At 37.0% G+C, this 21,330-nt stretch overlaps 3 protein-coding genes across 19 annotated transcripts in view; 2 read left to right on the top strand and 1 right to left on the bottom strand.

The window, feature by feature from the left end:
- Positions 1–3,220, bottom strand: part of LOC114873186 (neuronal cell adhesion molecule) — a 13,612-nt gene extending 10,392 nt beyond the window's left edge. For both annotated transcript variants that reach the window (XM_029181246.2, XM_029181247.2), the window contains exon 1: positions 2,147–3,220. The gene's annotated coding sequence lies outside the window, so the exon portion shown is untranslated. The remainder of the gene's footprint in view (positions 1–2,146) is intronic.
- The window catches only part of LOC114873181 (protein retinal degeneration B), a 23,967-nt gene extending 2,676 nt beyond the window's left edge, over positions 1–21,291 (top strand). The window contains exons 1-19 of one of the 16 annotated variants that reach the window (XR_003788888.2): positions 8,752–9,490; positions 10,728–10,912; positions 11,314–11,650; positions 11,741–11,871; positions 12,191–12,308; positions 12,409–12,781; positions 12,879–13,054; positions 13,779–13,883; positions 13,958–14,143; positions 14,227–14,389; positions 14,460–14,843; positions 14,914–15,197; positions 15,269–15,412; positions 15,519–16,047; positions 16,122–16,271; positions 16,341–16,521; positions 16,597–16,825; positions 17,576–17,792; positions 18,863–18,949. Coding sequence is in view for 14 of the 16 variants with exons in the window: in XM_029181230.2 (XP_029037063.2) it covers positions 10,835–10,912; positions 11,314–11,650; positions 11,741–11,871; positions 12,191–12,308; positions 12,409–12,781; positions 12,879–13,054; positions 13,323–13,352; positions 13,779–13,883; positions 13,958–14,143; positions 14,227–14,389; positions 14,460–14,843; positions 14,914–15,197; positions 15,269–15,412; positions 15,519–16,047; positions 16,122–16,271; positions 16,341–16,521; positions 16,597–16,871; positions 18,863–19,007 (3,789 nt within the window). In the remaining 2 variants the exon portion in view is untranslated. The other 15 variants (XR_003788891.2, XM_046288063.1, XM_029181226.2 and 12 more) reach the window with 15 other exon arrangements.
- LOC114873190 lies at positions 2,856–5,283 on the top strand. The gene is made up of 4 exons (XM_046288161.1): positions 2,856–2,918; positions 3,541–4,111; positions 4,430–4,587; positions 4,975–5,283. Exons 1-4 carry the CDS (start codon positions 2,856–2,858, stop codon positions 5,107–5,109), a joined length of 927 nt encoding a protein of 308 aa, XP_046144117.1. The 3' UTR covers positions 5,110–5,283.
- Positions 21,292–21,330: the final 39 nt, after the last annotated feature.

The raw sequence follows: 21,330 nt of genomic DNA, 5'->3' as shown, positions 1-21,330 counted from the left end.
TTCCATCGTCGGCGAATAATTATCAACATTTCCATTCTGCGCCATTTCATCGCTGAGATTCTTCGGAAATGGTGAACACCTCCGCATCTTCGATCCCTCAATTTTTTATTCGAGCAGCACAGGAGACAGATATAATGATCCTATTTAGAGTCATTGATTTTCCAAGTCAAGGGAGACAACTGATGATAAATTATGGATGCCAAGAGACTCGATACCTGTGTTGGCTCAAATTCCAAACTTCAGAGAATGTAAGAAAGAAACTTTACTCGAGAAGTGAAAAAACTTGAAGTAACCATGAGTAAACAAATTTCTTGAAAATTGTACAACTCCACTCTTTACGTTCCTTTGTAAAACATCTGCCTTTTGTTTCTTTGAACACACGCGTGGATTGTAGCTGTTGATTATTATCTGGAAGCTGATTAATTGCGTCAATTAAGGATTGAATTAAATAACACCTGTTTATATGAGATTCAATGTAACCCATCCAATTCAAATTGCTGTAACATTTTAATTGTAAATTATACTAACATCAGTTGAGAGATGAATTTTGAAACGAAGAATTGAATTTTCTTGAAAGGCAGACGTTGAAAATGAATATTAACATTGGGTTTTCCAACTAATGAAAACGCAAAGTCATGATACTGTTCCTTTGATTTTTCTGCCAACACTGAGATAATCGCACTGTTTTTCATTAGCATCTTCTTCTTTATTTCCTGCGTTTTATCGAAGGTTTTCCTCTTCCACCGTGTATTTCACTCTTTGAACTTTAAATAGTCGTAAAATTTTTACAACGAATATGGCTTCCTTGGAAATTGCTCGAGTAATGTCAAAGGTTCCAAGTTCCATCGCGAGCTTGGAACATCGTAGCATCTTTCCTTGGGATATGAATTTATTGAAAGGAATGGATCTCGAGAGTCCTTCGTCGGCTTAACATTAAATTACTGCTTTTGTGTTTTGTGTATTGTTCCTCGTTTGCATTCGGTTTGGAATCCTCGGTTCAATTTAGGGTCTTGGGCCCTGGGAGAGCCTAAGTAGAACCTTGGAAGAGTCTAAATGAAATCTTGGGAGATCCTAAATAAACCCTGAGTAGAACGTTAATACACTCTAAGTGAAATTTTGAGAGAACCTACATCAAACCTGTGAAGAACCTAAGTAGAATTTAAATAGAACCCAAGTAGAACCTTGGCAGAGTCTAAATGAAACCTTGGGAGATCCTAAGTAGAATCTTTGGATTGCCTAAACATTCTAAGTGCAATCTTGAGAGAACCTATATAGAACCTGGGAAGAACCTAAGTAGAATTTAAATAGAACCCAAGTAGAACCTTGGCAGAGTCTAAATGAAACCATGGGAGATCCTAAGTAGAATCTTGGGATTGCCTAAATAAACCCTGGGTAGAATCTTAATATATTTTAAATGAAATTTTGAGAGAACATACATAGAACCTAGGAAGAACCTAAGTAGAATTTAAATAGAACCTAAGTAGAACCTTGGAAAAGCCTAGGGAGAGCCTAGAACTTCCTATCTCGTCTTAATACCTTATCGAATCTGAGAGGATGAGATTATAAAAGTTGGCGTTTCATTTCAAATGAAATGAGAAGAAGTTTCTGAATTATGTTAGCCACGAGATGGAGTTTCTTTTCGGATTGTATAGCGGTGAAGCAAAAAGTAATGGTAAAAGGATTTTCCCGATATTGCAACGCTAGCAACGGGCTTGATATACGGACGGCTACGTGTTTACTACTTTCTACTGACCCCAGACATTCTGGCGCTTCGCTACTCTACGTTTCGAACAACGTGCTGTCCCATTTATTCCGCTGCACATTTATCTATGTGTCTCAGCTATGCTGATCTAATTATTAAACGAGCACTGATTCATTTTTCAGACAAACAACTAGATTCTTATAATTGTAATTAATGGAACCACTCAAATACAAGCTTATGAATGAAATGTAAAATTATATTAGAAAATAACAGAGGTTTTAGATTTCTAATGTGTACCATTGTAAAATTACAGAATATAGAATGATTTAAATAACAGAATGAGAACAGACGTGTTTGTTAACTTTGCAATCCGTGAACGAATAGAACGTCGATTGAAAAGAAGAAACCTAATAAAATACCCTCATAAATATTGAACGCACATACCTGTACGAATCGCGCGTTGATTTTTTCGAATTGCACCACGAATTTCCACTAGACGGAGATCAAAACGTTCACCGCGAATATAAGCGGAAGAGCGGAAGGACTGCTATAAATACGGTGCGATTTGCAAGCGTCACAGAAGCTACGATCGTGTACCGGAAATGCGATCCTCGTTATGGAACAGAGATAACGTAGAGGAAACGAGTTGTTTTCGTGTATTATGGAAAATGAAAACAACGCGGAGAACAGGTGTGAAAAATTATACAATAACACTTTTCCAGAAAAACCGATCTAAACGTATCTTATACAGGTTTATTGTGTCCTCGATAATCCTAAAGTTCATCCAGGATGTCTGGGATACTTGAAATATCCATATGTACGTGAAAATATGTTTATACGAACAAAGGAGAACGAGTTTACGTGACAAAAGAGTCGGCGCATTGGGATTGAAAAGCCACGTTCCCGATTCGATGGCCACGCGTTTCTTCCAAAGAAAAATGTATTAAAAACTGGAGCACGATTTTCCTTTGCAAACAAAATAAATTATCGAACGATCAAACGTGAAACATGGCGACGTTGCCTCTTTTGTGTAGGTTAAAAGTTCTGTCGTTTTTGTCATCCGTCGCGAGTTCCAACGAATTATCGCGTTCCTTATTAATCAAACCGAACAACGAAAACGAACGCTCTTTTCCGTACAATCAAAGTTTCGGCGATGTCCTGGACGAGAGAAAAGGAAATACATGTAGAGGACATCGTTGTAGAAGTATCAAAGAAGGTTGGTCGTCTTGCGTAGCCAAAGATGTTTCGAGATATGAATTATCGAGGATAATATTGTTAAACGAAGGTACAGAAACCTTGGTTTTTTATCTTTAAGCTCAGGAACATGATTGTGTTATCGACAGGACACTGATACACATTATCTAATTTAAAGTCTTCAATGAGAAACTTTGAGAGGGATATTTTAAAGTTATCTATGAATTAAATTCCACGATGACAATTAAATTCACAACCTTCACGCTTGAATTAAAAATCTTTCGCCATTTCAAGAAAATTAAAAAATTTAATATAAATATGAGAATTAAAATTTTATAAGTTATAAAAATAATTCAAATCAAAATGTTACATTAATTAATAATTTATTATTTAAGAAGGTTGTGAATTCAATTGCTGGTCTGATAGAAAGAAAGTAACTTATCGAGTTTTGATAAGAGTCTCCCTTATAAATACCAAGGATCCGTCCAGATAGTCGGCGACGCACGGTGGAATTCATTTGCATTAATTCTCACTTAGTTTCTTATATTATCCTCTTCTTACTATGAACTATTCCTTGCGTTTAACTTCTTTCTTACGTTGTCCATTAAATTATCTACTATTTCTTCAGCCTGCTTGTTAAACAGATTGATGTGATTCCAAAGTTCGTTTCAGGAAAGAATACATTATCCCTGAAGATACATGAACATTCTGCTGAAAGAAAGAACAACGTTCAAAAGACTTTCCTGTTCGACAAAAGATCGTCGATTGTTTCACAGTACCCTTTGGCCAAGATTTACCATAGTTGGATGTTCTCCAAAGAGCCCCGTCCTTCAGCAAGATATTTCTGTTCGTCCACAAGGATGTTATCAAATTCGGCGTTGAAATTTCATTCTTCCATAGACGATCCATTTTATAAGCGTGAAAAATTAGGAAAGAGAAAAAATTCTTCTCAAATGACTATTCCCTGTTACGAGAATGTCCGCGGTTACTCCTCCTGCAAAAAAGAATCAGAGTCAGAAGAATGTCCTGAACAAGAAAAGCAAGAACTTTTCGAGGATATCTGTTCTGAAACAAAATCTGATTCTTGTGATGTGAAAACCTCCTCGAACGAGTGTCCTGACTCTTCGAGACCATGCAAACCGTTGCCCGAGGATCCTTCACCTGTTTGCACGACACCTCCTTGTCCTAACATCGAAGATTATTGTCGTGAGAAAGGTAACCCTTTCTATAGCTCTGTAGATTATAGAAATGAAGTAAAATAGGAAATCAGTTTCTTTTCGATGGACAATATCATCGATAAGAATAAGTCGGACGTTATCAGTAATTAAAGTTACGTTGTTGTTCTTTAAATAAAAATCTTATCTATTCCATTGTTACGAGACAAAATATGAAGCAATGTCTATAATGTAATATCATTTAAACAGTAAAGAAATTCAAATGTTTCTATTTGAAGCGATCAAAAAACCGCGAAATTCTTTAGCAGCTTCGTTGGTCTGATGATTAATGATAAAGTGTGTGGTTTTGCCAATACAGATCCGCACAAGGAAAAATTCTGGCGAACGTTGGCGTGTTTCGTCGCCATGCCAATATTGATAATCATGTCGATCTACACTTACACAGAAGAGTTGGAAAAGAAGAAAGAACCGAGGCCCGAATTCGAAGACGTCCCGTGGATGCGTAAAATAACCAAGGTGTTCTTCTAATTAATCTTACGTTTTAATATTTAATATATCTTCTATTTTTCTTCCTATCGATGTTCTTCGTACAATTTTTCTCTTGATCGTGGAACTGTAATTAATGGAAGAATTGATTATACGCGTTATTTTTGTTTTGCGTAACTACGCGAATTTTATACTGATTCTTATACTCAACGAGCCTCTTCGTACCGTGCATCTCAGAACGGTAATCCATTTGTGGAGTAATCGATTAACGAAGTCGTACGAATCGTCCGCCTTCACCACAGAAATTTGATATTGTTCGGTTAATCGAAGCAACGTTGGTTATTTTATAGGCATAGCAAGCTGTGAACCACGAGACCTTTTCCTATAAATAATTTATAAATATTTTTCCTTCGATAGCCTTTCCCATGGGGCGATGGCAACCACTCCTTGTTCCACAATCCCGTGAAAAATCCAATATCTCCTCACGGATACGAAGTGGAAGACCCGAATGCGGCGAGGAAGACTGAACAAAAGAAAGAAAAAGAAAATTAACCGATACATTGAACAGAAACGATGAAATAAGATTACTTTTTACGTTACATCAATTTATATCGCTGGAAATTGCATCGAGAATGAAAATAAAATTAATTAACAAATGCTTTAACGTTTTTGCAATTTATAAAGTAAAAAGTGTATTTGAACAGTATTTTAATAGTATCAATTACCTGGAGATTTTTATAAATTACAAATTATATTTCTTACATAAATTTTCTGAGGAAAGTTGATCGTTATATCCCCAACATTATTCACGCTATTTGAGAACCGGATGCCTTGTATCCGGCGAACCAATGAAAATAATCCAATGATTATTACTGCTTGACCGCATTCGATCTTTATATCCTCGTTTCATTCTAGATTTATAGTCTCAATATTAGAACTAGCGTAAAAATCTTTCGAAATATCTCCCCGAAAACTCCTCCTAATTCTCTTCGAAATCTTTTTTTCATTTTTCATGGATTAGTAAAATTTATCGCAGTAGAATGCTAGAAAAAACATCAAAGTTACAATTGGGATCACCTCAAGCTTTGAGAGCTTGTCCCTTTTTTACCACCTTTATTCCCTAATGATATCTTCAGAAGATTTCCAGATGTTTGTAATAAAGTCACGGTTTTTATGAGCTGCGCCAAAGGTGGATTTTAAAACGACGTTTGGTAAGATAGGAGGAGTCATCATTGAGTTTTGGTTTTGGGAGAACCAGGGGAAACATTTGGAGATCCTAAAGAGAATCTAGGTCCTAGAGAAAATCTAGGAAGAATCTTGGAGGAGCCTAAGTAGAACCCAGGACCTCCCATACAAAAAATCTAGATAATCAAAACTCCTTCTCCTCCACTTCCTGTTAATCAAAGAAAACTAGGTCCTAGAGAAAATCTAGGAAGAACCTTGGAGGAGCTTAAGTAGAACCTAGGATCTCCCATCCTCCCATACAAAAAATTTAGATGATCAAAACTCCTTCTCCTCCACTTCCTGTTAATCAAAGAAAACTAGGTCCTAGAGAAAATCTAGGAAGAACCTTGGAGGAGCTTAAGTAGAACCTAGGATCTCCCATCCTCCCATACAAAAAATCTAGATGATCAAAACTCCTTCTCCTCTACTTTCTGTTAATCAAAGAAAACTTCAGTTGCCTGTACATTGCTCCCACTCAACGTCCATCGTGGTTTCTGTCCTAAAATAGAAGGTCAACGTTGGATAGTCTACTAAGCACATTCTTTGGCCCCTTCCTTTGATTGTCTGAAGAAATCTTTTGCTTACGTCACTGTACATGTGCATATTGTGCCGACAGGTTGGCACAGAGTGTTTTGACGTCATTCGACGTGTACCCTGACCATCTGAGAATGAAATATACATACATACATACGTGAGTTCGTTTATCTCTGTCCAACATACTTCTCTTTGTGGGGCGATGTTTCCATTACTTTGATGGAAGCCGATATCGTTTTAATCGAGCCAAACTATGACACCGTTTTATTCCTTTATCATTTATTATTCCTTCTTTTAGAAGGAAATATAAATTGTCCAGGTAGGAGGGTAACTCTTTCTGACGACTTTCCTATCTGGCAATGTGAAACAATCAGTTAAACGTATTTCAGAAGAGATAAAAATGATTAATTCTTTTTGATTTAAAAAAAAGACGATTTGAAATATTCGAAAAATCAGTACCTCAGTTACGAGAAGTTCAAGTGAGATTAAAGTGCAGTCTTTTTATCGTTAAAGTGCATTAAAACCATCCAAAGGTTACCGAGTGGATGCTATTCGAAGGTGCATTTCTCTTTGACGCTTTTGACTTTTGCAGAAATCAAATCGTGCACGCCTATTCATAAAATGTCTCATACACATCGTTGATTCCACAAAAGAGAATGGTTTTTTACCGTCCATCAAGCGATTCGTCACGCTTTTGTGCCAAGCCGTAGGTAAAACGTTACTAATCTTCCCCAATCTCTATCTATTTTTTGATAGACGAATTTTATTCTTAAATAGGCCAAACTCGTTGGCTCTGAACACGTGTATCTTGCGGAATCAGTTGATGTACAATATTGAGGAATCGTTTCAGCCAGCAAGTTCTCGACTAATGTCAGGGGTCAATTTTCTTCGTCAATTTTGCGTGAAAACGTTCGATAGGCCAGAGACTAGTTAACTCTATTAGTTTCAATATAATTGCATCTGTGATACGTCCTCCGTACATTCAGTCAAGAATCAGGATCAGTGATGGATCTAGAGGAGACAATGGAGATGGACCTATTAAATTTTAAAATGTTTTTTTTAATCAAATTAATTCAGTGCCCTGTCTATCATTATCTGTTTATTTTATTTTTTTATTCTCATTATTTCTTCAGCAGTTTTAATCGTGGTCCTCAGTGTCCTTTCTAACACTATCTATTTATTTTATTTTTTTATTGTCATTATTTTATCAGCAGTTTTAATCGTGGTCAAGGACAACCTTATTTTGTACTGTAATCATGACTAAGCTATAATTATCTAACTACCAAGTCTACATTTCCCACTGTAACTCCAATTAGTTACAGCAGTATTGATTATCAGTATTGATTACAATTTCCCACAAGTGCTGATTCTCTCTGTTATTTTTAATCCGCACCTCCAATTACCTATCTTCCTGTCCTCTGACTATCTTTTTTCTCTTCAGCCCGTATAAAAGTAATTTCTTGGAAAAGAGGTGTCTTATAAGAGTAAACAAGCCCCGTGCTGCTCTAAAATTGCCGGTGGCTTTGGTCTTCAATTATTCAGAAAAAGAGAACCAAGTCTAATCAAGTACTATGTTTCATATCTAACTATCCGTTGATCTACAAAATGATTAATACAATGAAACGTTCTTAAACATCTTTCTTGAACTTAAACTTCCTTCAACTATTTTGAAAGACGACTGCCCACGTGATAAATCTTGTGGGCGTATCGTCCATTTCCACCTGGACCATCGCTATAAGTCTCATTTAGACACCCCCGAGGAATGTAACCCTCCTGGTGAACGTTTCAGTGAACGTCTCGCCTCCACGAGAACTTGGTGGCTGATATGGCGCATCTGGTCTCGCGTTTTCTTGCCAGCTTGGGGGTCGATCAATAGGCCAGGGAGGCGGTGGAGGCGGCGGAGGTGGCTGTCCAGCCAGTGACGGATACAGTTTAGCATTTCAAATCAATCAGCATCAGAAACATTTAAAAATTACTTTGAATCATTCTCGTCTGCCTAATCCTCGGCAACTCCAGGTCATTTTAAACTTACATATAGTTCCTTTTTAATCCACTTCCTGTACATACATTTTTATCATCTCCGTGCCTGTTTATTATCATGAAAAATTATTTAAATATACATTTAGTATAATGAAAGTGTACTGGGAAGTATAGATGCATATTAAAATATTAATACTGTCATGTTACCTAAAGTGGGTAAGTGCACACTTTAAAGGCGTCTGGTGCATTCCAAGGGAACCATCACTCTAGCAAACTTTTTTAACTGAAAAGGGATATATTTGAAATAATAATTATATAAGTATTTTTAAATATTAGAAATTTAAATTAATAAATTTTAAAAATTATATAAATTTAAAATTTAAATAGGAATATAATGGCACGTTGCATAGTGCACGTGTTAATGGTGAGTTCCAAGGGAACCGGATGGTGCACCTCTGTTTTACAGCACTGTATCCGGATGACCGGGTCGCGGGGGCGGTAGGGGTTGCTCCGATTGGTCTAGCTCGATTTCGCGGGTTCGAAGAGCCGCGCGTGTCAACGGGCCCGCCAATCGCAGCCACCTCCGGTGCCTCCGGTTCGTCAGTCAGTGGCCGCGCGTTGTCCACGCAACATCGTGACTGTTTTTTGTAGCTCAAAATCTTTAATAAATTCTTCATCACATTTTTACTTTCCAACTCACATCCCCGCCAATTTCTGCAAAGCAATTACAAATATTATTTTACATTCTACAATTTCATTCATTAATCGTCGAGTTTTCTAATTCGCCTGTCAAAAGAAACAAGCGTTCTTTTGCAAGCATGTACCATGCCTTTGTTTGATACTCAAACGATGTGACAGTGTATAGAAATTATAACTAAAACGTTTATTTAGTGAAAGAAACTGTGCCACGATATTCCTCTACTCGATGTCCCAAGCATTTTAATTACTGATCTGAGTAATATTCTAGACGCGTACAGTATACGCGTTTTGATATTCGTAGATTAGAGAGCTGGTTGTTTACCGGTGTTTTCCAGGGATTGTGGTGCTCGTATAACCTATCGCGGCTTCCCGCGATTTATCTCCTCGGACCTAAGGTGTGGCGCGAAAAGTATAGTGCATTAGTAAGACGAGTAGTACGTGTCTGTCGATCTAACCCTATTTCCGTGATGCTCGTGGCTAAGGAAACCCTTTACCTGTAAGTACGTCGATAGGATACACCCAGTGTGTTAATGGCTTGTGATCAGAGACGTGACGGATGTCAATTAATCACATTTGACAGCTCAGTTTTAGGAATTATAATTGGCTGATACTGGGAGGTCAATCAGAACTTGCATTCAAAATAAGTTATTTTCAAAAATAGTGAAATTGCGATGGTATACTTTGAATAAATAATTGTTCCATCTGTCTGCTCTGAAATTAGAATACATACACATTTAGAGATCTATTATTGGTAGACTGTTTATCTGAAACGAGTTCAAATGTTTATAATTTAAATAATCTAAATTTTCCCGCTAAAAACAGTTATTTGTAGTGCATATGTTTAAACACATTACAGGTGAGTATAAATTCGTATCTTGCGTAACGTTCTGTTTATTGCTCCTTCTGAGCTCAGGAAACTCGTATCTGGTTTTCATTGGACCCTTCCATTAGCATACGTAGCTCACGAGCTGCTTGTAAATGCGTAGAAAATCTGGTATCTACGTAATTGCCAATAAATATTCATGTCGTCTAAAAAAAAAAGAAAAAAATACTGTTAAAATATCTTTTATGAAGAATATCTACTTAATAGACCTTGTAGGTTTGTAAGCGTAGAATTTTTTAGCAGACCAAGCAAGGATTTGCGTGCAAACGTGTGGTAGAAGCTCAAACGATTCAGCATTTGACGTGCTTCAATTATAGGCGAAAAAAAATAACGCATCGATACTTACGTAGGCCTCGAGGAAATTGCACGTGGATGTATTAAACATTTTTTTTTAATAATGCGTCATTATAACGAACAAAAACTCGGAAAAAAACGGTTATAAGTTGCTACTTGTTAATACGATTTATCGATAAGGTATGCGAATCGAAATTCGATCGGCTCTCGATAAATCGTAACTCGAAAGATATCGATCGGCACTTTCGAGGAACATTCGATTATGAAACCCTTCATTTTGAATAACGTTTGAATTCAAAATAAAATAACGTGGATGTATTAAACATTTTTTTTATTTAATGCGTCGTTATAACGAACAAAAATTCGGAAAAAACGGTTATAAGTTGCTACTTGTTAATACGATTTATCGATAAGGTATGAGAGTCGAAATTCGATCGGCTCTCGATAAATCGTAACTCGAAAGATATCGATTGGCACTTTCGAGGAACATTCAATTATGAAACCCTTCATTTTGAATAACGTTCGAATTAAAAATAAAATAATTTTTGTTTTCCAGGTTCACACTTATGTTACCATGAAGCTGAATAATAAAAAAGAAGGAAGAACCTTTGATCGAGCAGTATTCATTACTAGTGCAAACAGAAGATAAATAATAGCGGCAAAATGTTGATAAAAGAATATCGAATACCGCTGCCTCTCACCGTCGAGGAATACAGGATTGCTCAGCTTTATATGATAGCGGTAATTATCTTGTTACTATCAGAAGTATGCAATCAGGGCCGGCCCTAGACCTAAGCAGACTAGGCGGCCGCCTAGGGTCCCCAAGGTCCAAGGCCCCCATAAAATGATTTTGCGTCTAAGAATGCAGAGTAATGTTTACTTAAGTATTAATCGATATAAATGCAAATCGAAATTAGTTATACAAGCTTTCATATTATTTTTATAAATTTTATAATTTTTATTTGAGCTACTTTTTTTTATGTCATATATGAATGTGAAGGGGTCCCTTTTCGAAGCTTGCCTCGGACCCTCGAAATCTCAGGGCCGGCCCTGATTATCCATATGCGGGTGGACTTTGAATTTTCATAGGAACCCATCGCCAATAGTTTATTATACCTAACGCAGTGCGTTATTTTTTCCAGAAAAAATCTCGGGAAGAGAGTCAAGGAGCAGGCAGCGGTGTAGAAATCATAGTAAACGAGCCTTACAGCAATGGTCCAGGTGGAAATGGACAATACACCCATAAGATCTACCACGTGGGTAGTCACCTTCCAGAATGGTTCAAAAGTTTGTTACCAAGATCCGCGTTGATCGCCAAAGAAGAAGCATGGAACTCTTATCCCTATACGAAGACACGTTACACCTGTCCTTTCGTTGAAAAATTCTCCATCGAAATAGAAACCTACTATTTCCCTGACAATGGCTATCAAGAGAATGTTTTCAAACTCAGTGGTAGCGACCTGAGAAACAGAATCGTTGGTACGTGTATAATGTATATTATTGAAATTTATTTATTTATTTATTTCAAAATGAAAGATTACCAGATTACTGAAATCATCAAATGTTTAGATGTAATCGACATCGTCAAGGATCAGTGCGACTATGTCAAAGAAGAGGATCCTAAAACGTACGTGTCCCAGAAAACTGGCCGAGGACCCCTCACCGAATCCTGGCTGGAGGAATACTGGGCTGATGTTAAAGTATAAGTTTTGCGTTCTTTCACTTTCAAGGAAATACCCTTCCCTGAATGAAACTACATGGATTGATAAAGGGATCTGAAACGAGAATAATGGTATCTCTCATTCGTTCCCATTGGCCTACAAACCAAGGGTGCTTTGACGAATTTCTTAGACACTACTCTTCTTGGTATAATTCTCTAAGAAACCGAACGGTCCTATGTCCTTTTACCATGGATCATTTTATAAATCCACAAAGTTTTATTTAAATCCTGAGTAAGGGTGTTCCCTTGTTAAAGCTTCGAGTAGTCGGATACACTAGAACTATTTCGCTTTCGTTTAGGGAAAGCAACAGCCGACGGCATCCGGGAAGTCGTTAATGTGCGCGTACAAGTTATGCCGCGTAGAATTCCGTTATTGGGGCGTGCAAACAAAATTAGAAAAGTTCATACACGACATAGGTTAGTACTGCACATAGCCAACATTTATTTGCTTCTGATTCCATAGAATCCACTGTGCATCATTTATGATACATAAACTACAATCATTGACTGTTTCCAGCCTTGCGGAAAACTATGGTGCGAGCGCACAGACAAGCATGGGCCTGGCAGGACGAATGGAACGGTTTGACCATGGAGGACATCCGAGAGATTGAACGACAAACACAATTGGCATTGCAAAGGAGAATGGCAAATGCAGAAGGTGGCGAGGAATCTGCGAATGAAAATCAGGAGAAGAATACGTCTAATACTCCTCAAGAGTCAGATGTTGCTATGACTTTGGCTGCCACGCTTGGTAGCATCGAGAAGAACGAGGATCCTCAAAGTCCACCTAGCGTTAGAAAATCGTCGGATATACCCATGTCTAATACTACAGTTAGTTCCGAAGGTGAACCCAGCCCCGAAGACTCGCCCACTGAAGTACCCGAGCTTAGGTAAAAAGAGAAGTAAAATCATGAATTTGTTTATTTATTGTGTGTCGTTAAGGCTGGTGATGCATGGTTCGTTCAACGACGTTCCACTTTGTTTCAGAAACGCTTCTGCTGAGGATAAAGGTGACTCTAAAAAAGCGTGGAAGAAGAACAAAGGGGTAATGAATTCACCGTGTTCGAACAAAAGCTTTGATATGCAAATAGCAAACTGGCGTATGGAAAGTATCGTGAGAGAATCGGAATCTGGTAGCGAAGACGAGTTTTTCGATTGCCAAGGTAAAAGAAACTGACTTATCCGTCGAAGCATGTAACCGATTCTTTCAAGTATTTCGTACACGTGAAACTAACATGACTCTGATGCTTTGACGAATTTCTTGGACACTGCTCTTCTTGATGTAATTCTCTAAGAAACCGTACGATCCTGTGTCCTAAGAATATTCGTAATTTCTCTGCAAATACGTACAGCATGAGCTCGTATTAACGATCTTCTGTTTTATCTTTATGTGTGCCCTCTCTGTTTTTTATGTCGCATTCCACACTGCAGCCGGGTTCGTTATACCTATTATACGCAAAGGTAGGACACGTAGATAGAGTTATTAGAACTACCAACATTATAACACGTTTGTTGGAAGATAGATTCGAAGGATAGAAAGACCAACATTAATACTGATGTTAGTATCACTTGCATAAAATCAGGAACATTTTGCAATTGCATTCATGCCTTTGTAGACGACTAACAACATTATACACATACCAATAAGTTAGTTACATTCCAAACATTAACATTAATACATAGCACGAAGCAGCATGGCTATGTAGACTAAAGAAGAAATAAGCTGCTTTCCTATGAAACATTAACAAATGAAATACTATTTTTCTTGTACGATATTGGGGAACGAGTACCCTGAATTCTTGTTTCTATATTTCCTGCCTTAACACGTGTCACAAATGCTTCAAAAGGCACGATGCATAAGCAACGTTAAAATTTCTGATTATACAGAGGACTTTGGAGATAACACTTCATTAGCTAAATGGAGTTCTTTGGATCTTCTAGCAGAAGAGGAGGACAATACGTTCACTTCGTCTAGCAGCGCAAACAAAGAAGGTAAACGATGATTAGTATTCCAAATGTTTGCACTTATCTTTAATGGTGCTCAGTGTTGTTTCATGTGTTTCCAGATGATACGATATTCTCACCTTCCTATCTACAACGTATGGCCAGTGAACGTAGCAGTAAAAGATTGCAGATCTCCGCTTCGGCGAGCATTGACGCCTCGTGTCCAGCCTCCCCTCAACATTCCCCTACCCATCAACCCTGTAAAACAACAGTACTTATTATTGTCATGCACGCTGGTAGTGTTTTAGGTAATTTTATATAAACAGTGAATGAAATTATATTTTTACGTTGCTTGATAGTTTATAAAAAATATTATATTCAAATGTTTCAGACGCGAATGTGGATTTAACAGCAAAGAAATCGGACATTACAACGTTTAAAGGAGCCTTTGAATCAGTGATGAGGCAACATTATCCCAGCATGGTTGGTCATGTTGCCGTTAAGTTTGTTTCCTGTCCTTCTATCTGTACAGAGGGTCTTGGTATTTTATCAAGGTAAACATAGAATAATTAGACGAAGAAACTAATCTTTTTCATTCTTGTCTCTCAATGTGTTTTCTTTTAGTTTAAGTCCATACAGCTTTGACGTGTCACCCTCTTCCATGGATGCGCCTCAAGTGACTCATGATACCATTCCAATTGGTGCAATACCATTACTTGCTAGTTCTACTCCTGAATACCAGGATGCAGTCTCGCGAGTCATAGTAGGAGCTAATCAAGTATATCACGAGTTCATGAAGAGCGAAGAGGGCCGTGGCTTCACCGGGCAGATTTGTTTAATAGGAGACTCAGTAGGAGCGATTCTAACGTACGACGCTTTATGCAGATCTACGCATTCTAGGCATAACAGCGAGAACAATATTTTGGATAATCAAGGGGTTGAAAATAATCCTGAAGATGGTAGACACTTGACTGCACCTTCTCCTAGAAGGAAATCTTCTAGTATAAGGTGAAGAATTAATTCATTCGTTATAATTGTTGAAAGAACATAGAAGTTCAATATTCAATTTTCTTTTCAGTGATGTGTCACACTGCAAACTGGATTTTGAAGTGGGAGAATTTTTTATGTTTGGTAGTCCACTTGCTTTAGTTCTAGCGTATAGGAAGGTATCATCTGGCAGTGATAAAACTAGCAACATAAAAAGGCCACTAGTGAATCAGTTGTACAATTTATTCCATCCCACTGATCCGGTAGCTGCTAGATTAGAACCATTGATATCTGCTAAGTTCTCTCTTCTTCCTCCTGTGAACGTGGCTCGGTATCAAAAGTATCCATTAGGGAATGGTCAGCCTTATCATTTACGTATGTATTTTTCACTCAAGATTGAAGTTCACGCGTAAAACACAGAGAGATAAATCATTTAACACTTCCAGTGGAAACAATCCAATCGAATACACAGTTATTCACGGAGACTTTAAGTACGCCAGCGTCTCATTTAAGGCGACTGTCCGATATATCTATTCATAGTACAATGTCTGGGATGATTGAAAATGTTCCTTTACAATTAGTGTCTAATTGTAAGTATATGTACTTGTATTCGTGGTCCATCCATGTTACGCCAATGTCTGCTTGTAAAATTAATTGCTATTTTATTTTTTAATTTTGGATCGTATTTGTTTACAGTACAGCAAAGGTGGTGGGGTACAAAGAGATTAGACTACGCTCTCTATTGTCCAGAGGGTTTAGCAAATTTCCCTACGAACGCTTTGCCACATGTTTTCCACGCTAGTTACTGGGAGTCATCCGACGTTATTGCATTTATCCTAAGGCAATTAGGCCGATTCGATTTGCCGTTACTCTCAAACGAGGAAAAAGATCTAACGTGTTTCCGTCCAGGTCAACCTAGAGAAAAATGGAATAAGAAACGAACTTCCGTTAAACTTAAAAATGTCGCTGCCAATCATAGAGCAAACGACATAATCGTTAGAGAAGGAGCACCGCAAGTGCTGGTTGCTAGGTTTATGTACGGTCCGTTCGACGTTTTCACTTTAGCAGGCGAGAAAATAGACATTCACATTATAAAAAATACTCCCGCTGGAGAATGGACGTATTTATCAACTGAAATAACTGATAAGAATGGTAGAGTAACGTATAAAATACCGGGCGATAAAACCTTAAGTTATGGACTGTATCCAGTTAAAATGATCGTCAGGTAATACTAACGCTTTTTCATTAATCATACTATAGTAATTCATGATTAAAAGGATATAATTTTTCTACTTTCAGAGGTGACCATACATCTGTAGACTTCTTCTTGGCTGTGATTCCACCAAAAACAGAGTGTATCGTGTTTAGTATAGATGGTTCGTTTACCGCGAGTGTGTCTGTTAGTGGGAAGGATCCAAAAGTTAGAGCTGGGGCTGTCGACGTCGTCAGGTATAGTTTAAAGACCGATCAGGATTTCATATCAATCCACGTTACTTTGATTTTTTATTTTTCTACCAGACACTGGCAAGAACTTGGTTACTTAATTATTTATATCACCGCGAGGCCTGACATGCAACAACAGAAAGTTGTTTCCTGGTTGTCTCAACATAACTTTCCCCATGGTCTTGTATCCTTTGCGGATGGTCTTTCGACGGACCCGCTTGGTCACAAAGCTGCGTACTTAAATAAACTTGTAGAGGTAAACGAATCTATTTAAAAACATACATAAATTCTTTTTGATATAATTAGCCGAATAATGTATCATTTCCTTCAGGAACACGGTGTGATTATTCATCATGCTTACGGCAGTAGTAAAGACATTAGCGTTTACACTGCGATTAATCTTAGGGCAAATCAAATCTTCATCATTGGAAAAGTTCCAAAGAAACTTCACACTATGGCAACGATTCTTCACGATGGTTACGCTGCTCATTTAACGAGTCTGCAAGCTCATGGAGGCTCGAGACCAGCCCAGGGCAATGCCCGTATGGTGATACCAAGAGGTCAGTTTGGTTTACCCGGGCAAAATGCTTCTCTACGACGGAGAAGGTGAGCTTATCTATTTCACTCTAGCACAATCTGTTCGATGTGATTATATTGTGTTCGATATCGCTTACATCTGGTCGTGATGTGGGAATTTTTTAAGGTAATAAATTCTTCTCGATCCCCTTGCTTTCCTCGACGTTCAGATGTTTTGATTGCTGCAGAATGGTGGATAAATGTTGTTCCTTAGAAAGAAGATACCTCGGAATGGGCGTAAGCCTTGGACAGTAATAAACATACTATTGTCTGTACATAGATAATACTGTATTTTTATAGCTCGCCGTATTGTGATCAGTATAAAGTTTTCATGCGAAAAATAGTTGTTTCAGAAGTGATCGATCAAGTGCGATAATTCTTCCATATTAAATCGCATTCATCAATGTTTAATTAAAAAGAAAAAAACAAAAAAAAATCAGATTTCTCTGTCAAATGATCGTAATCCACGAGAACAAGGTACATATATTGAATAGTTTAAGAAGAATGTTGCTAACACCCTGACTGAATTTTCTTCTTTGTTAATTTTAAACTGAAATTGAGAAATTTGTTAGGTTTGCAAGAAAAGATTTCAATTTAATAATATTCTTCTGTTCAACGAAGCAACAAATCAATTCTTTCTCAATATTGAAACATTAATTTGTTTCAATAATTGTACTACTATCGAGTAAAAGGTTTGAACGATTATCTAAAGCTTATCAGTTTCTTAATTACAGGTACCTATTATGAAGATACGTTACGCAGCATAGTTGATATCTCGTTTCGGCGAGAGCCGCAACGATTCTACGCTCAAACTTAATGTTTTGTCTATCAGCCGTACATACACATGTCCAGAATTTGTGGTTAAATCACCAATGAGTGTCTAGATGTACAGAGACTAAAAAGTTTTTTCGTTACCTCCTGATATGGTCTGATCTCACTTTAGCGACCAAGGTAAAAAGAACTAGAGTCCCTTCACGCTTGAAATCTGTTAGGTGAATGTTTGTGTTACAGAGATGATATTTAGCTAGATCCACCAGGGATGGCGCACGGAATATTCGATTCTATTAATTAACGAGATATTTCTATTTTCATTTGAATTGTTAGGAAAAAGAATAAATCGTCTCGTTTTTAATTCTAATTAGACTGGAAACACTTAACGTGTTTTAACTTCTCGTGTATTTCCCGTTCGCTGGTAGATCAGGCTGAGATACTGCTTGATTAACAGCACGATCGAACATGTTATTATAGTATAAAAGTTCTGACACGATGCACGATTATTATACATGTGAATGCTGTTTAAAATATACCACAACTCACGGACATACGGTGTATATTCAACCAGGAAAATATTGAACAGCTTTCACTTGATTATCCTGATTTCAGTACTAAATTAAAACTTGAAAAGTCTATTCAATAATCTTCCTGTTGATAAAATGTTGGTTAACACAGATCACTTGGTTTTAATCTCAAGATTAAACCGAGTTGATTCATTCTATCTCATAATTTGTTCTATCATTTATTAACACATCTACCATTGTGGATGATTATGATGAATTTTAAGATGATTAATCAAAGAAATTAATATCCACAATGAAAGATAAGTTTAGACAAATGAATGAATGATTAATAATCAACTCTCTCTATCGCTGTCATTGCAGACTGGACAGCTGTTCGTCTTCATCGTCATTCGATCACTCACTGATGCTTCTTTACTCATGGAAATGTTCTATTTTATATCACGCTTTCAGTATGAACATCTAAACACACTGCTAGCTCTACCACGCTGCTAATCCATCTTCTTCATCTGCTTCCACGACTGGCGATCTATTTTTAACGATCAATGCAGTATGTTTAACAACGTCCAAATAATCTTTCGCCATAATATATGTGTACTTTAGTTCTAGCATTTTAGTCAAATTTTATAGTTAACTGTTATTGAGGGTTGCTGGTCAGATAACTGATTTCAATTGAAAAAAAAAAAGATTCTCTTTTACTTGTGTACTAATGAAAATGGATGATAGCTCTTTTAGGCTGGCAAAACGAGCGATATCTCAGCCCATCCCGAGCAAGATGATGTATCCATTGGAACGATCAACGAGTGTCGGGCCTTCAATTTCATCGCAGCCAACGTCGAACATCAGATCCACCGCACCGGAGAAACTCTGACGATTTGCACGCTGCCGGTCGTTCTTCGAATCCCGGCAGTAGTTGCCATCATAATCATCCTGATGTACGAGGATACTTCAAACACAAGTCCTCGTATATTTCGACCGGATACGTGCTCAATCAACAATCTAAAAAAGAAGAGATAATTATACTTTGTTACTCCACCTTTTATATCCCCTCAATCTCTTTCTCTCTATGTACATATTTACCTGTAAATCCATTGTATAAAGCGTGCAATTATGGTGATAGACTTATCCTCCGTGGTTTGAACGTACGAGGACTTTTTGTGTTTCAAATGAGATTGATTTATCAAAGCTTTTCCTTTTTTTTCTAACATTGATACCAGTAGTAATCGTTTACAATGTGATCGAGCACGATCAAAATTTTTGATAAAGTAGCCATCGGGACGAGCAGTCTAGTTCCTAGATTTAAACCAAGATTCTAAAGAGATTTCCTAGGAAAAGAGATGTAATTAGCAATTGATTTTTCGTTTTACATTTTATCATTATATTCGCTGATCTTCGATCGAGTTTGAGCAATCAGTCAGAAAGCTCTGGTGTATGTACAATCATTTACCTAGTCGCTCTGTTCTTAGTATAGTAAGAAGTATTCGTTGAAATTGTTACCTGAACCTCATCGTTACTCGCGAAAAAGTAATTGATAATTAACTATTCGTTAATAGTTAGGATTAATTAGCTTGTAAGTGTACTGTTATAGTTAAATTAATCATTGCCAAGAGCTATCAGATATGTAACGCGTGTTGGTGCGCTCAAGTTCCTTCGGTGCTATATGTTATTTTCAACCATTTATAAGAAAACAAGAAAGGGAAGTAACCGAGTATAATAAAAAAAAAAAAAATTAATAATACCATTTTGTATGCGAGAACATGATAAATATTTCTCGATGAACGTTGGTACAAAGACACTTCCCACTTATCGCTGTAGTGCTGTGCCATTGTAGACAATGTAAATACAAATATGTATATAAATAAGTCGCTGCAGATGTTCACCGCGTTAGATTTATCGATAGAGATTGTTTTACCGAATAGCTGCTACGAACTTCGTCAAATGGAAGTTACTGTCCACATGATAATAAATTAGCTCATCACGTGAACACGCTGATAGCTCGATGACAAAGATTAATGTTAGTTCAAGACGCGTTCGCGACAATTGTGCGCTTACAAACGTGTTTATAATTAATTATTGACAGATCTCGGTTGAGAGAAGGCGTATGTAATTTTCTAATTAGTAATCGCTGCGTCGCTTTTCTTATTACAATTAATTATTGCAATTGTTACTCATAGAAAGATTAGCGGAGTGAAACTTATGCTAAAGAACATAATGTAGAAAAGCGACGCGACCCAATCTTGCGTTTCACTCGAGGATGAGACACGTTTTCTTATTTTCCTGAAACGAATGCAAAGGCTCGGTAAGGGACGAACAGAATTAGATTAATCAAAGTGTAATTAATTATACTTATCGTTGTGCCATCATTGTTCCTTGACTGTTCCGGTAATACTGTAGTCGGTCGAAGATCTGCCATCGAACTAGTCCTGACGAGAAGAAACTTCGTGTATTATTATTCAATGCTGTAATGTAAAGCAAATTGATTAATGAAATTGCGACTGTTTGTATTGTTATGGGACACGAATGTAGTTACGGAGTAGATATATGATATATAAGAATGTGACCGTGTATATGTATACATACATATGTAATATAATTGTGTATATGTGTATATACAGGGTATTTCAATAGCGAGTAACTTTGTTGGATTGTTGTGAAAGTAATTTAATAGGAAGAAAGTTTTAACACAGATCCGTCTGTTGCATATTCGTAGATCTCAATTATTGTTTTAAAAAAAAACAATGCATGAATCGTTGAACTATCTGACAAAGTTATTTGTGAAATATCCTTTATATGTGTGTATACGTAAATGTTTAAGATAATATATTTAGATGTATATTTATTGTTAGTCGTGTAAGTGACTGCAAAAGATATTTTACTTATATGGACGAATTATTGTCACTGGTAATAAGAGTTATATTTTTTTTAGCATAACTTAAATGACATGTTGTAATAACTAATCGAGAAGTACATTGTTTTATATTACGCGACACCTTGCTCTGATTGTAATAATTATTTCATATACCGTTGGCACGTGATTTTTTTGATCAGCCTCAGCGGGAAACGATCTCAATTCTGAATAGAATGCCTGGCCGATAAAGCTGTATTACACTTTCGTCACTGGGTATTACAATAAATGATAAATCATTGTCGTTTAATTTCATTCTCGTTATTCGTCCCTTATCATTCCTTTTTCC

Source organism: Osmia bicornis, chromosome 12 (assembly GCF_907164935.1).
Source record: "Osmia bicornis bicornis chromosome 12, iOsmBic2.1, whole genome shotgun sequence".
Lineage (NCBI taxonomy): Eukaryota > Metazoa > Arthropoda > Insecta > Hymenoptera > Megachilidae > Osmia > Osmia bicornis.
The sequence above is the reverse complement of the archived record's forward strand: the minus strand, read 5'-3'. Positions and strand labels throughout refer to the sequence as shown.

What these genes read in the sequence shown, in the direction of transcription:
- LOC114873190 (XM_046288161.1), top strand. Translation starts at nt 2,856, where the DNA reads ATGTCCTGGACGAGAGAAAAGGAAATACATGTAGAGGACATCGTTGTA. An exon ending in TTGTAGAAGTATCAAAGAAG is followed by an intron (nt 2,919 to 3,540) that starts GTTGGTCGTCTT and finishes CTTGTTAAACAG; the next exon opens with ATTGATGTGATTCCAAAGTT. An exon ending in GGATGCGTAAAATAACCAAG is followed by an intron (nt 4,588 to 4,974) that starts GTGTTCTTCTAA and finishes TTCCTTCGATAG; the next exon opens with CCTTTCCCATGGGGCGATGG.